Here is a 14,910-nt window from a genome sequence, read left to right as displayed (position 1 = left end):
TACAGCGATACCCTGTGCTCCACCCCCCTCCTCACCAAATCAGTCCTTTCCACCCCTAGAAGCTCTCAGAGCAATTGCCAGTGGCTCTATGACTAGCGCAAACAGCAGCGGGAGAGGGGACATCGAAAGGGAAAATGCTGGAAAATCTCAGCAAGTCTGGCAGCATCTGTAGGGAGAAAAAAGAGCTAACGTTTCGAGTCCGATGACTCTTTGTTTCAGATTCCAGCATCCACAGTAATTTGCTTTTATGGAGAGAGGCCATCCATGTCTTGTCCCCCGGTACAGCCTAAAGTCGACTGAGGTCATCTTGTTTGTCCTTACACTAGCTTCCGGAGCCTGGTACAGCAGCCTGACCCAGTCGATAATGCCCCTGCCAAACCCAAAGGATCCCAACATTTCCCATAAATAGACCCACTCTACCTGGTCAAATGCCTTCTCTGCATCCATGGTTACAACTACCTCCACTTTCCTACCCTCCGGGGACATCATAATTACGTTAAGCAACCTTCTAATATTGGCCACCAACTGCCTACCCTTGACAAATCCTGTTTGGTCCTCCATAATCACCTCCTGCACACAATCTTCAATCCTGGAGGCCAGCAGCTTAGCGTCCACATTGACCAACAAGATCAGCCTGTAGGACCCACACAGCTCCGGGTTTTTGTCCCGCTTCAATATTAGCGAAATAGTGGTCTGTGACATCGTCGGGGGCAGCACCCTTCTATCTATTGGGGCAGCACGGTAGCATTGTGGATAGCACAATTGCTTCACAGCTCCAGGGCCTCAGGGTCGATTCCGGCTTGGGTCACTGTCTGTGCGGAGTCTGCACATCCTCCCCGTCTGTGCGTGGGTTTCCTCCGGGTGCTCCGGTTTCCTCCCACAGTCCAAAGATGTGCAGGTTAGGTGGATTGGGTATGATAAATTGCCCTTAGTGTCCAAAATTGCCCTTAGTGTTGGGTGGGGTTACTGGGTTATGGGGATAGGGAGGAGGTGTTGACCTTGGGTAGGGTGCTCTTTCTGTGAGCCGGTGCAGACTCGATGGGCCGAATGGCCTCCTTCTGCACTGTAAATTCTATGTAAATATCCCTCTCCTCATTAAAAACCTTAACCAGCAACGGCCCTAATATCCCCGAAACTTTCTTGTAAAATTCTGCCGGGAACCCATCCGGCTCCGGAGCTTTGCCCGATTGTATTGCCTTCAAGCCCTCAGAAATTTCTTTGGCCCTAATCGGAGCCCCCAACTCCCCCACCTGCTCCCTGCCCATCCTTGGGAAAGTCAGCGCGTCCAGAAAGCGTTTCATCCCCGAGGGGGGCTCCGAGCGGTAAAGTCCGCTATAAAAATCCCTGAATGCCCTATTTAGCCCAGCCGAATCCCCTACCAGGCTCCCATCCCCGTCGACCACCTTATCGATTCCCCTGGCCACCTCCCTCTTATTCAACTTCTGAACCAGCATTCTGCTGGCCTTCTCCCCATATTCACACAGCGTCCCCCTCGCCTTTCTAAGCTGCTCCACTGCCTTGCCCGTGGACAGTACCCCAAACTCTGCCTGCAGCCTCCGACGCTCCCTTAACAGTTCCACCCCTGGGGTCACCGCATACCTCCTATCCGTAGGATCTCCTTGATCAGTCAGTCCATCTCTGCCCTATCCGTCCTGTCTCTATGAGCTCGGATTGAAATCAACTCCCCTCTCACCACTGCCTTCCGCGCCTCCCAGACCACCGCTACTGAGACTTCCCCTGTGTCATTGACCTGAAGGTAGTCCAGCACACACTTCCTTACTCTCTCACACACCGCCTCATCTGCCAACAGGCCCACGTCCAATCGCCACTGCGGGCGCTGGAAGCTCTCCTCATTGACGTGCAGTTCCACCCAATGTGGGGCATGGTCCGAGATAGTGATGGCCGAGTACCCCATGTCCACCACCCCCGCCAGCAGATCCCTACTCAAAATGAAAAAGTCGATCCGGGAATACACTCTGTGTACATGCGAGTAGAAAGGAAACTCCTTAGCCGTCGGCTGTCTAAGCCTCCATGGGTCGATCCCCCCATCTGCTCCATGAACCCTATCAACTCCTTTGCCATCGCTGGCACCTTCCCCATTCTCGAGCACGACCGATCTAAGCCGCTCCCATCACCAGCTTGTGCGATTCCAAATCCGGTATCTTCCCCAGTACCCTGCTAATGAAATCAACATCGTCCCAGTTTGGCGCATAGACGTTAACCAATACCACCTTCCTCCCCTTCAGCTTACTGCTCACCATGACATAACGCCCCCCCCCCCGTCCGAAACAATACGGCCCGCCTGGAATTGCACCCGCTTATTAATTAAAATCGCCACACCTCTCGTCTTAGTATCCAGCACCGAATGGAAGACCTGACTGACCCAACCGTTTCTCAGCCTAACTCAATCCGCCACTTTCAGGTGTGTCTCTTGCAGCATCACCACGTCTGCCTTCTGAGCCCTCAGAGGTGCGCGAACACATGGACCCTCTTGACAGGCCCATTCAGCGCTCTAACATTCCAGGTGATCAGCCTGGTTGGGGGGCACCATGCCACCCCCCCCCCCCCCCTCCTGCCGATCAGCAATCCCCCTTTCCGGGCCAGCCCCCTGGCCATGTGTCGCGCCACCAATGCCCGCCTCCAGGCAGCCCCCACCCCCGACCTCCTCTCCATCCCCAGACCCAAGTCACTCCCTTGTCAGCAGAATAGCCCCCCCCGGCAGCATCACTCTATAGGGGCCCCACCTTCTTAACCTAGCCCCTAGCCTGAGGTGCAGTGATCCTCAGGTTAAATCACCACCAGTCAGCTCTCCCCGTTTTGGGGAGATTGCAGGGAAAGAGACAGAGGAGAGGAGGCAGAGGAGAGAAGGATTGAGGGGAGGAAAAAGAAAGTAGCGGACAGGAGACTGAGAGGTTGAGGAAAATGGGGATTTTGCATTATCAGGTTCTCACACGTGCAATGAGATAAATGGTCATTTTCTTTCTTGTGGTGTGTCTCAGTCTTATAGGTTTCATTAGCATCATGTGAGTGACTTGCTTCAATTATTGTCTGTGTTAGGAAAACACAAGTAGTTTAAAATAATTCATATGTGTATTGGTAAACATTAGAAATAATGTATAGTTTTAAATGGGCTTAATTTAATGTTTCTGTACCTGAAAGTTAGATTCATACTGGACAAAGATGTTTGTATGTGTTGGGGTTGGTTGAATTCCAGCTGTGTTTCTATTGTGCTCAGAAGGGGCCATGACGTGAAGAATTAATAAAAGGCATAAGGATGCGGGTGTTGTTTAGCAAATGTTTAGTTTAGCTAATTTGATTGTGTTTGAAGATATGTACTGATCAAGGAAGCAGTTCTTACCACTCTGCAAGAAGCGGTTGGTTGAGAAGGCTAGAAAGAGAAGATGCCTCTCAGCTTTTCTAGAAGAAAAGCCATACCATGGAGTAATGGTTAAGAAAACAAGTGCAGAGATCTGAAGAGCAGCTAGCTAAGGAAACCAGAGAACTGAAAATAAGTTTCCAAGAGGTCTAAGATTAAAGGTACTAGAATAGAGCACTGTTCAGTAAAGACAGACAGGGCTGAGAAGAAAGTTGTGTGTCAGAAAGATATCTGAAGTGATTTACAGTTTGTGAGATTTTCCTACAGCCTGTGGAATGTGAGTTGAAGTAACTATGGAAATTGATGGTTGGATCCTGGAGTGTGTGTAATTGCGGTTAAGACAAACAAAGGAAACCTAAAAGGGGGTTTTGTAAACTCCTGGAGTGGATTCAATGTTAGAAGTGGAGCACAATCTTGGATTAAAAGGAGTCATTTGTAAAACCAGGGCTGGATATTTCGGAAGGCAAACCACTAAGGGAAAGCATTATTATGAGAAGATTTCAAAGCGTGTTTTTGGGAGTAATATTGCTTTGGCTGTTGCAGCCATCAGAGGCAGTAAATTAGTTGAAGTGTCACTGAACCATGTGGACCAGGAGGGTCATGGGTTTTTCCATGTCCCATAATGAATGAGCAGAGGGATGATGTGAAGTGTCCTCAGTGTTCTTGGAATAGGGAGGGAAAAATCAGCAAGGATCGACAATCTAGTGGTTCCTGCGGTAAAGTATACTTCTGAATGTTAGGTAAATAAATAATCGGCTCAACTGTAGTGCTCTTGGCTCACTCTGGAAGAATAGAACTTGAGTGAGGTTCTCTGCGACTCCTGGAGGGCATGGAATCAATATAAGTTGCAGGAGCATGATTTCCTCTGGAGCCATGCTGGCATACTGCCAGTGAACTAGACCAAAACAATGGACAGGCATACTCCAAAGTAATTCCAGATGAAAAGTTATACCTTATGATGTATTGCCTGACATTTGTGTCATAGCAATACTGGCCACTAGGAACATTCAAGCAGTTCTGTTGCTCATGGTTGCTATGGCATTGGGGAGGAAGGATTGTATATTAACAGCTTCAAGGTTTGTAATCGGTTGCAAGATGATCAATTCAACTGCCTAAGGCTTGTTATGTTAAATCTCTTATTTTAAAAATCAAAAGATCATTGCCCAAGCTGTTCTGTTCAAATCCCTCCTCAAATCATGACTTGTATGCAGACTGTTAAGGGCTTAAAGAATCTAGTATTTTACTTTGACTTATTTTCTTTTTACATTTTCGCCATTTACTTTTTTTCCTGTTTATTTTTTCTGTTATTCTGTTTCTCCACTTGTACTTGTTGCCCCAAATCAAATGTAATAAGACTCGGCTTTAGTTTATTATAAAAGGACAATATCATATACTTATCATTGCAGTAGACGTCTTCTGCCATAATGAATAACCAGCAGAGAATGGTTTTGGCATGAATCCGGCAATATAGCGTACCACACACTATTTTACCTCAGTTTACTTTACTGTTGTGTTTAATGTTATAGGTAGAAGAGGCCACTCATCAATATTTGTGACTGTATTCATAAAAATGCACAATGAAAATTTGAAATAAAAACAGATAATACTGATTTGTCAGTGTCAGAAAAGAAAAAAGTAATTTGCACTTTACTCCATTTAACAGTAACATCATATGCACAGGCAAAATCTTACCATGTGAATTTGTTTAGATCAAAGCAAAAAACTTTCCTTTATAAGAATGGTTGTATAATAAAATTCCAAACTCAGTTTCTGATTAGATTTGGAAACGGATAACTATATTATCAAACTATTTATTTACATGCGCAGAAAACAGTTTTATAAGACCTTTGGTAAAATTAACCTGAAAATTTTCAGCTAAGCTTTCCTAAAGGTAAATCCAAGGAACAAAAGATATTCTAATAGTGGTGTAATGTGAAGCAGCTCTTTTAAAGACATGTGCTCTTTGCTTTGCAGTCGGAAATGTGGACAGTATAATATGAACCAAGTGCACTCCAGAAACACTATGGGGAAGCCCCAGTATGAACGGTCCTATTCCCAGGATTCCCTGGACGAACTGTCTATGGATGACTACTGGAGTGAAGTGAAACACATCCAAACGACCCAGGAAAATGACCAGGAAGAGCAGGAGGAGGTGGCTGTGAAAGTGCCCGATGGTAGGTGAAATCTATTAAGCTAATTCCTCCAATGTTACTAAACTGAATTAATGGTGAGAAATTACAAAGCTCCGAGGTTCAGAGGAATTGGGGTGCCCAAGTGCATAAATTGCAAAAGGCAAGTATGCAGATACAACAAGTAATTAGGAAAGTACATAGACTGTTACTGTTTATTGCAAAGGGAATTGAATGCAAAAGGAGGCAGTTAATGCTTCAGTTATACAGGGTGTTGGTAAGACTGCATCTGGAATATTGCGTAGAGTATTGGTATCATTATTTCAGGAAGGATGTAAATGCATTGGAAGCAGTTCAGGTTCATTCAGCTGAAACAGAAATGGGCAAATCTTATGAGGAAAGACTGGACAGGCTAGTAGGAGTTTAGAAGAGTGAGAGGCAACTTGATTGAAACATATAAGATCATGAGGGGACCTGACAGCATCCATGTATGGTTTCTCTTGTTGGTGAATCTAGAACTAGGGGTCACTGTTATAAAACGGTTGCCCATTTAAGACAGGGATGTGAAGAATTTTTTTTCTCTTACAGGGTAGCGATTCTTTGGAACTCTCTTCCTCATCAGACAGAGGGCGGGATTCTGCGTTTCAAAGACTATGGGCTGGATTCTCTGTCGGCGGAATCTTCCATTTCGCCAGCAGCGCGCTCACACCCGTGGATATCTTGACAGCATGGGGGTGCCCACAATGGGAAAATGGGAAACCCCATTGGCTGGCTGCCCGGACGGAGAATCCCGCTGCTGGCGGGGGTGCGCCGCACCAGAAAATGGGTGCGGCGGGACAGAGAATCCGCCCTCTGTGCTCCCACCAACGGAGGATTGACACACTGGCACTAGCAGCGTTGCAGAAGTGATATTCTCATACCTTTATTGTGCAAAATTATGCATAATAGTGAGCACGCTGGTCTCCCTGCGTTTACCGGGCTTGGGCCGCCATTTTGAATGGGCACCCTGATCCCAGCGTCCAGAGGCAGACATCCCTCCCGTCCACAATGCAAATGTTGGCCCCCCCCTCGCTGACAAGGGGTGCATCCTCCCACCCCTCATCAAGGAGGGGCATCGTCCCAGCCACTAAGAGGAATAATGGGTCACCCATCCCCACACTACGCACACATTTAAAAAAAATAAATTTAGAGAACCCAATTCATTTTTTCCAATCAAGGGGCAATTTAGCGTGGCCAATCCACCTACCTTGCACCTCTTTGGATTGTTAGGGCGAAACTCACGCAAACACGGGGAGAATGTGCAAATTCCACATAGACAGTGACCCAGAGCCGGGTTCGAACCTGGGACCTCAGCGCCGTGAGGCAGCAGGACTAACCCATTGCGCCACCGTGCTGCCCTACAAATTATGCACACATGAGGGTGACCCAAGACCCCCATCCCTCAAGTTGACCATTATGATTGACAGCTGCTGGTCACTTCAACAATGCTGGGTTAATAGACTTCCACTTTTCTAACCGCAGAGAGGACTTAGTATTGTCGAAGTGACCAGCAGCTGTCAATGAGAAAAAGATTGTTTATAAGCATTGCAGTCAGGATCAATGGAGTGTTCTTTGGATTAATTCAAGCGTGAAGGGAAAGATAAACAAACAAACCCCTGTCTGCTGTATTGGAACCATTAAGCTGCCAATCAAAGGCTAGTTAAAGGTACTGCACTGTGAAATTGATTTAATGCAAAGCATTTCAAAGGTTCTCCGGAGGTTTGTATGACTTTTCAAAGTTGTAGGGCTTTCGAGGAAGGCTCAGGCACTTCAAAAAGAAACAATTTTGAAAGCAAAGGGCTGAGGGAGCAGATGTGAGGAAAGGGAAAGACTCTTGCATCTTCAATTAACTATTTGATCTGCTCATTAGCTGGAAAGCAGAGCATTTCAGAGTGAGAAGGCCACTTGAAAGTTTAAACAGATCAGACAAGGATGCTGATTTTGTACAGAGGGTTGTCTGAGGTCACCATGCAAACAGAGCAGGAAGGGGCAGTCCAGACAAGGGACCCGGGGTCCCTTACCCAAAGCCCAAGTTCACACAACCCCCAGGGTCCTTACGAGACTCTCCCTTTGTGGTCTGGGAGCAGCAGAAGAGCATAGGAGCTAAGGGCTAACCTCCTGGACCCCCTCGGGGTCCATCGCTCCATGACAGCACTTGCCTATACTGCACCAAAGCCCACCTGGTGGCATTCCCGCTGGGGAGGGGGGAGGGGGGGGGGGGCAGGTGGAGGCGGAGATTCCAGCCCATTAATAGCTTTCAAATGAATACTTACGAGCTGTTTGCAATATTGTGCCAGTGCGGCGTGGGAAACCCACTATGGCTGGCGTGGCGGTACTGGACGTCTGCCACCCTGCTCTGATCCTGGCTTTGGGCAACACAGGATTCTCCACCAAATCTGGATTCCCGATCTTAGAGGCAGGTAGCGGAGAATGTGAACGTTTTAAAGATAGGGAGAAATAGGGCTGGATTCTCCGATTTCTACGCCAAAATCTAATTCGGCGATTGGCCGGAGAATCCATTTTTTTCGATGGAATCGGAAGTGGCGCCGAGTTTCAGATGCCCTCAAAAATGGCGGAATCTCTGAGTATGCCGCACACCGTTGGGACAGCCTCAGCATGTTACCTGAGGCCCTCCCCCGATGCTTTGCACCCGATGGACTGACTTCCCAACGGCATGGGGCGTGTGTGCTCACAGTTTCGGTGACCTCGCGTGACGGCTGCAGACTGTGTCCAATGCCGCCACAGTTGGGGGGTGGGAGCCGTTCCGCTGGTCGCCGAGGCTTCGGCGCGGGCTGGGGGGATTGGTAGAGGTGGTCCCGGGGTGGCGAGGGGGGTTACAGGGAAGTACTCTTTGGCAGGACGGGTCCGCGCGCTGCCGGCGCCATGTTGTACAGCACGATCGCTGCAGGTCGCCGCTGTGTACATGCACGGCTACGGACCCAGCAGTTCTTCGTCCATATCTGTAGCTAAACCTGGGGGCTTTACGTTGCGCCGCTCCTAGAACCCCACTAGGTGGAACATCGGTGTGAGTCACCGCCATGTTTCTGGCTGTAAGAGTAGACACATGCTCCAGACATAGCCTCAGAATCGGAGAATCCAGCCCATAGATTCTTGAAATGAAAATCGCTTATTGTCACGAGTAGGCTTCAATGAAGTTACTGTGAAAAGCCCCTAGTCGCCACATTCTGGCGCCTGTCCGGGGAGGCTGGTACGGGAATTGAACCGTGCTGCTGGCCTGCTTGGTCTGCTTTAAAAGCCAGCGATTTAGCCCAGTGAGCTAAACCAGCCCCCTGAGCTAAACCAGCCCCCTTGATTCTTGATAAACAAGGGAGTTAAAGGTTACCAGGGGTAGGGAGGAGTTTACAGTAAGATTAGCCATGATCTTATTGAATGGCGGAGCAGGCTCAAAGAGCCAAGTGGCCTACTCCTGATTTGTATGTATATGGTGCACCATCAATTCACTACAAGGTGATGGGAGCGAGTGAACGTAGGCTTTATTATCCAAGAACATGCCTGCCTGAGACTGCTGTAACAACTGAGCGCCGCCCCCAAGCGGCCGGTCTATATACCGTCTGGGGGGGGGGCGGAGCCGGAGGCGGAGCCCACCAGGTTTCCAGTACAATACATGGAAGGAGATCATATTGCCATTCCCTGGCCATAGGCCACAGTACTATACAGCCAACTTATATTATGGTGAATACATTCACCACATTAACCCCCTATTAAAAAATGAAGTCCAGCTGGGTGAAGTGGGGTCATCATATGTTCAGTCTGTCTGGAGGCCGGATTGTTCTTTTGGACCTCCTCAGCTCTGGCGGTGCAGCGGGTGCAGGCGATGTAGTTGTTGACTCCGAAAGCATCTTGTCTGGAGCTTCGGTCCGGCATGTCAGCGACGGTTGAGGAGTGGTGGTAGGCAGGGGGGTGGTGAGTGGCGGAAGGGGGGGGTGCATGGCGACACAGTAGGCTCGGGACAGGAGCCCGGGGGGGGGGGGGCGCGTAAGGGGTTGGGGGTCGGGGGGGGGCGCGTTGACATGGGAACCAGTAGGGGTCAGATCCTGGAGGGAAACCTTATCTTGCCGTCCGTCGTGGTGCACGACGTAGGCATATTGGGGGTTGGCGTGCAGCAGCTGGACCCTCTCGACCAGGGGGTCGGTCTTGTGGCTCCTCGTATGCTTCCGGAGAAGGACAGGTCCTGGTGTTCTCAGCCAGGATGGAAGCGAGACCCAGGAGATGGACTTCCTGGGGAAGACAAACAAACGGTCGTGAGGTGTTTCGTTCGTGGTTCGTGGCTGTGCAGAGACGATCTAATGGAGTGGAGCACGTCGGGGAGGACCTCCTGCCAGCGGGAACCTGGAGACTTCTAGTCCGAAGGGCAAGAAGGACAGCCTTCCATACCATCACGTTCTCCATCTCCACCTGTCCGTTTCCCTGCGGGTTGTAGCTCATAGTCCTGCTCGAGGCGATGTCCTTACTGAACAGGTACTGACGCAGCTCATCGCTCATGAAAGAGGTGTCCCGGTCACTGTGGACATATGTAGGGAAAGCGGACAGGGTGTAAATGTTGTGCAGTGCCTTTATAACAGCGGCCGAGGTCATGTCGGGACATGTGATAGCGAAGGAGAAGCGGGAGTACTCGTCAATGACAGTCAGGAAGTATATGTTACGGTTAGTGGAAGGGAGGGGCCCTTTGAAGTCGATGCTGAGGCTCTCAAAGGACCGGGAGGCCTTTACCAGGTGGACCTTGTCTGGCCAGTAGAAGTGCGGTTTGCACTCCGCGCAGACTTACCAATTCCTGGTCGTGCCCCTGACCTTCTCGGTGGAGTAGGGCAGGTTGCGGGCCTTAATAAAGTGGGTAAGCCGGGTGACCCCGGGTGGCAGAGGTCATTGTGGATAGCCCAAAGTCGGTCATCTTACGCGCTGGCTCATGTGCCGTGGGACAGGGCATCTGAGGGCTCTTTGAGCTTCCCAGGATGATACTTGATATCGTAAGTATAGGTCGAGAATTCGATTTTCCACCTCAAGATTTTGTCGTTTTTAATTTTGCACCGTTGTGCTTTGTCGAACATGAAGGCTACCGACCATTGCTCGGTGACGAGGGTGAACCTCCTACCGGCTAGGTAGTGCCTCCAGTGCCGCACAGCTTCCACAATTGCTTGCGCTTCCTTCTCGACAGTGGAGTGAAGGATCTCGGAGGCGTGGTGTGTTCTAGAAAAGAAGGCTACTGGCCTGCTCACCTGGTTGAGGGTGGCGGCCAGGGCGACGTCTGATGCATCGCTCTCTACCTGAAAGGGGATGGACTCGTCCACCATGTGCATCGTGGCTTTGGCAATATCTGCTTTGATGCGACTGAAGGCCGCGCGGGCCTCAGCTGTCGAGGGGGGAGTATAGTAGCTTTGATAAGTGGGTGGGCTTTCTCCGCATAGTTGGGGACCCACTGGGCGTAATAGGAGAATAGCCCCAGGCAGCGTTTGAGGGCATTGAGGCTGTGGGGAAGGGGAATTTCTATGAGGGGGCGCATGCAGTCGAGGTCAGGTCCTAGAAGCCCGTTTTCCACGACATAGCTGAAGATGGATAGCCGGGTTGTGCGGAAAACACACTTCTCTTTGCTATATGTGAGGTTGAGGGATTGGGTGGCCTGGAGGAACCTCTGGAGGTTGGGGTTGTGGTCCTGTTAATCATGGCCGCAGATGGAAACATGGTCCAAGTATGGGTATGTAGCTTCAAAATCAGTGTCGTGGCGCTCTTCCGGGTGGATCGGGAGCTGGTGGTAGACAGACTTCAGATCTACCGTGGAGAACACACGGTATTGTGCGATCTGATTGACCATCTCCGCTCTGCGGGGGAGGGGGTACGCATCAAGTTGCGTGAACCGGTTAATGATCTGCCTGTAGTCCACAACCATCCAATTCTTTTCCCCGGACCTGACAACCACCATTTGTGCTCTCCAGGGGCTGTTGCTAGCCTCGATGACCCCCTCCCTTAAGAGTCGCTGGACATCCGACTTGATAAAAGCCATGTATTGTGCACTGGACCGCCTGCTCCTGATGGCGACGGGTTTACAGTCAGGGGTGAGATTTGCAAAGAGGGAAGGTGGGGTGATCTTAAGGGTCAGGAGACTACATACAGTGAGGTGGGGTAGGGGTCCGCCGAATTTTAGGGTCAGGCTTCGGTGGCTGCATTGGAAGTCGAGACAAGCAGTAGAGGGGCGCAGAGGTGAGGGAGGACATACAGTTTAAAATGGGCGTACTCAGCGCCCTGTATCGCGAGGTTCGCAACACAGTACCCCCGGATCTTTGCCAAATGGGATCTGGAGGCAAGCGAGATAGTCTGGGACGCGGGGTAGATGTGGAGGGAGCAGCGCCTCACCGTGTCGGGGTGGACGAAGCTCTCTGTGCTCCCGGAGTCGAAAAGACTGGGGGTCTCGTGACCATTGACCCGGAAGGCCATCATCGAATTCTTCAGATGTTTTGGCCGCGACCGATCGAGGATGACTGCGCCGAGCTGCGGGTAGTCTGCGTGGTCGGAGGTACCAGGGAAGTTTCATCACATGACTTGTAAGACACTGGCGGATTTCCTGAGAAATTGAGTCACAGTGGTTGGCTCTGTTGCCTCACAGCCCCAGGGTCCCGGGTTCAATTCCGGCCAAAGGTGACTGACTGTGTGGAGTTTGCACATTCTCTCCATGTCTGCGTGAGTTTCCTCCAGGTGATCTGGTTTCCTCCCACAGTCCAGAGATGTGCAAATTAGGTGGATTGGCCATGCTAAATTTCCCCTTAGTGTCCAAAAGGATAGGTGGGGATACTGGGTTATGGAGTGGAGGTGCTCTTTCCAAGGGCCAATCCAGATTCGATGGGCCAAATGGCCTCCTTCTGCACTGTAAAGTCTATGAATCTACGAAATGGCTGTAAATGGCAATAAACAATGATCAGCTCAGGCTGAGTGAGCATTGATATGTCCGCCAGTGTCCTACAAGTCATGTGATGAAACTTCCAGGAATATATTTAATTACAGCTGGCACCTCTGGGTGGGACTTTCTGCACAGTACACCACGTGTTTCACAGTGGCGGAGACGAACTGCCATTGCAGGCGGCTGGATCTCCTGTCACTGCGATTTCCTGCTGAATGCAACCCTCGCCACTGCAAAGTCTGGTGTGCCAGTGCCGGTCCCACCAGCGTGAAGTGCTGGAAAATTCCAGCCATGGTTTCAGAATCTAGCCCCAAATTGTAGGGGTGGACTATTTTTTAAAACCGCTTAATTCATAAAAGGTCTTCATTGTCACAGTCTTGCACTCATTTTTTTCCTTTTGCTTCCTGTGTAGAGGGGGAAGTGGAGGCAGAATGGCTGAAGGATGCTGGCCTTTCAGGCCTAGTTAGTGGAGACACGCAGGAGAGCATAACATTACTGTCAACCCTAACCCGTACCCAAGCGGAAGCTGTTCAGAGAAGAGTGGAAACATTTACAATGACAATGAGGAAAAAGAACAAACAACAGTTCCCTGATGTCAGGGACATCTTTAGTCCACAGGTAAGAGGGCACCTTTAGTCGAAAAGAGATCCGTAAATCAGGCTTCTCATTCTCTTGAAGCTTGGATCTCATAAGAACATAAGAACTACGTCCTTTCTCAAGTGAGGAGACCAAAACTGAACACAATACTCCAGGTGTAGCCTCACTAACACCTTATACAATTGCAGCATAACCTCCGTAATCTTAAACTCCATCCCTCTAGCAATGAAGGACAAAATTTCATTTGCCTTCTTAATCACCTGTTGCACCTGTAAACCAACTTTTTGCGACTCATGCACTAGCACACCCAGGACTCTCTGCCCAGCAGCATGTTTTAATATTTTATCATTTAAATAATAATCCCGTTTGCTGTTATTACTACCAAAATGGATAACCTCACATTTGTCAACATTGTATTCCATCTGCCAGACCCTAGCCCATTCACTTAACCTATCCAAATCCCTCTGCAGACTTCCAGTATGCTCTGCACTTTTCACTTTACCACTCATCTTAGTGTCGTCTGCAAACTTGGACACATTGCCCTTGGTCCCCAACTCCAAATCATCTATGTAAATTGTGAACAATTGTGGGCCAAACACTGATCCCTGAAGGACACCACTAGCTACTGATTGAAAACCAGAAAAACGCCCATTAATCCCCACTCTTTGCTTTCTATTAATTAACCAATCCTCTATCCATTCTACTACTTTACCCTTAATGCCATGCATCTTTATCTTATGCAGCAAATTTTTGTGTGGCACCTTGTCAAAGGCTTTCTGGAAATCCAGATATACCACATCCATTGGCTCCCCGTTATCTACTGCACTGGTAATGTCCTCAAAGAATTCCACTAAATTAGTTAGGCACATCCTGCCCTTAATGAACCCATACTACATCTGCCCAACGGGACAATTTCTATCCAGATGCCTCGCTATTTCTTCCTTGATGATAGATTCCAGCATCTTCCCTACTACCGAAGTTAAGCTCACTGGCCTATAATTACCCGCTTTCTGCCTACCTCCTTTTTTAAACATTGGTGTCACATTTGCTAATTTCCAATCAGCCGGGAGCACCCCAGAATCTAGTGAATTTTGGTAAATTATCACTTGTGCATTTGCAATTTCCTTAGCCATCTCTTTTGGCACTCTGGGATGCATTCCATCAGGGCCAGGAGACTTGTCTACCTTTAGCCCCATTAGCTTGCCCATCACTACCTCCTCAGTGATCCTTTCACGGTCCTCACCTGTCATAGCCTCATTTCTATCAGTCACTGGCATGTTATTTTGTGTCTTCCACTGTGAAGACCGACCCAAAAAACCTGTTCAGTTCCTCAGCCATTTCCTCATCTCCCATTATTAAAACTCCCTTCTCATCCTCTAAAGGACCAATATTTACCTTAGCCGCTCTTTATTGTTTTATATATTTGTAGAAACATTTACTATCTATTTTTATATTCTGAACAAGTTTACTCTCATAATCTATCTTACTCTTCTTTATAGCTTTTTTGTAGCTTTCTGTTGCCCTCTAAAGATTTTCCAGTCCTCTAGTCTCCCATTAATCTTTGCCATTTTGTATGCATTTTCCTTCAATTTGATACTCTCCCTTATTTCCTTAGATATCCACGGTCGATTTTCCCTCTTTCTACCGTCTTTCCTTTTTGTTGGTATAAACCTTTGCTGAGCACTGTGAAAAATTGCTTGGAAGGTTCTCCACTGTTCCTCAACTGTTTCACTATAAAGTCTTTGCTCCCAGTCTACCTTAGCTAGTTCTTCTCTCAAGCCATTGTAATCTCCTTTGTTTAAGCACAAAACATGAGTATTTGATTTTACCTTCTCACCTCCATCTGTATTTTAAATTCCACC

General features: G+C 48.8%; 1 protein-coding gene across 6 annotated transcripts in view; it reads left to right on the top strand.

The window, feature by feature from the left end:
* Nucleotides 1–14,910, top strand: part of arhgap18 (Rho GTPase activating protein 18) — a 183,973-nt gene that overhangs the window by 114,608 nt on the left and 54,455 nt on the right. For all 6 annotated transcript variants that reach the window (XM_038799804.1, XM_038799803.1, XM_038799802.1 and 3 more), the window contains 2 exons: nt 5,351–5,550; nt 12,864–13,069. In XM_038799804.1, the coding sequence (XP_038655732.1) occupies nt 5,351–5,550; nt 12,864–13,069 (406 nt within the window). The remainder of the gene's footprint in view (nt 1–5,350; nt 5,551–12,863; nt 13,070–14,910) is intronic.

Source organism: Scyliorhinus canicula, chromosome 6 (assembly GCF_902713615.1).
Source record: "Scyliorhinus canicula chromosome 6, sScyCan1.1, whole genome shotgun sequence".
NCBI classification, from domain to species: domain Eukaryota; kingdom Metazoa; phylum Chordata; class Chondrichthyes; order Carcharhiniformes; family Scyliorhinidae; genus Scyliorhinus; species Scyliorhinus canicula.
The sequence above is the reverse complement of the archived record's forward strand: the minus strand, read 5'-3'. Positions and strand labels throughout refer to the sequence as shown.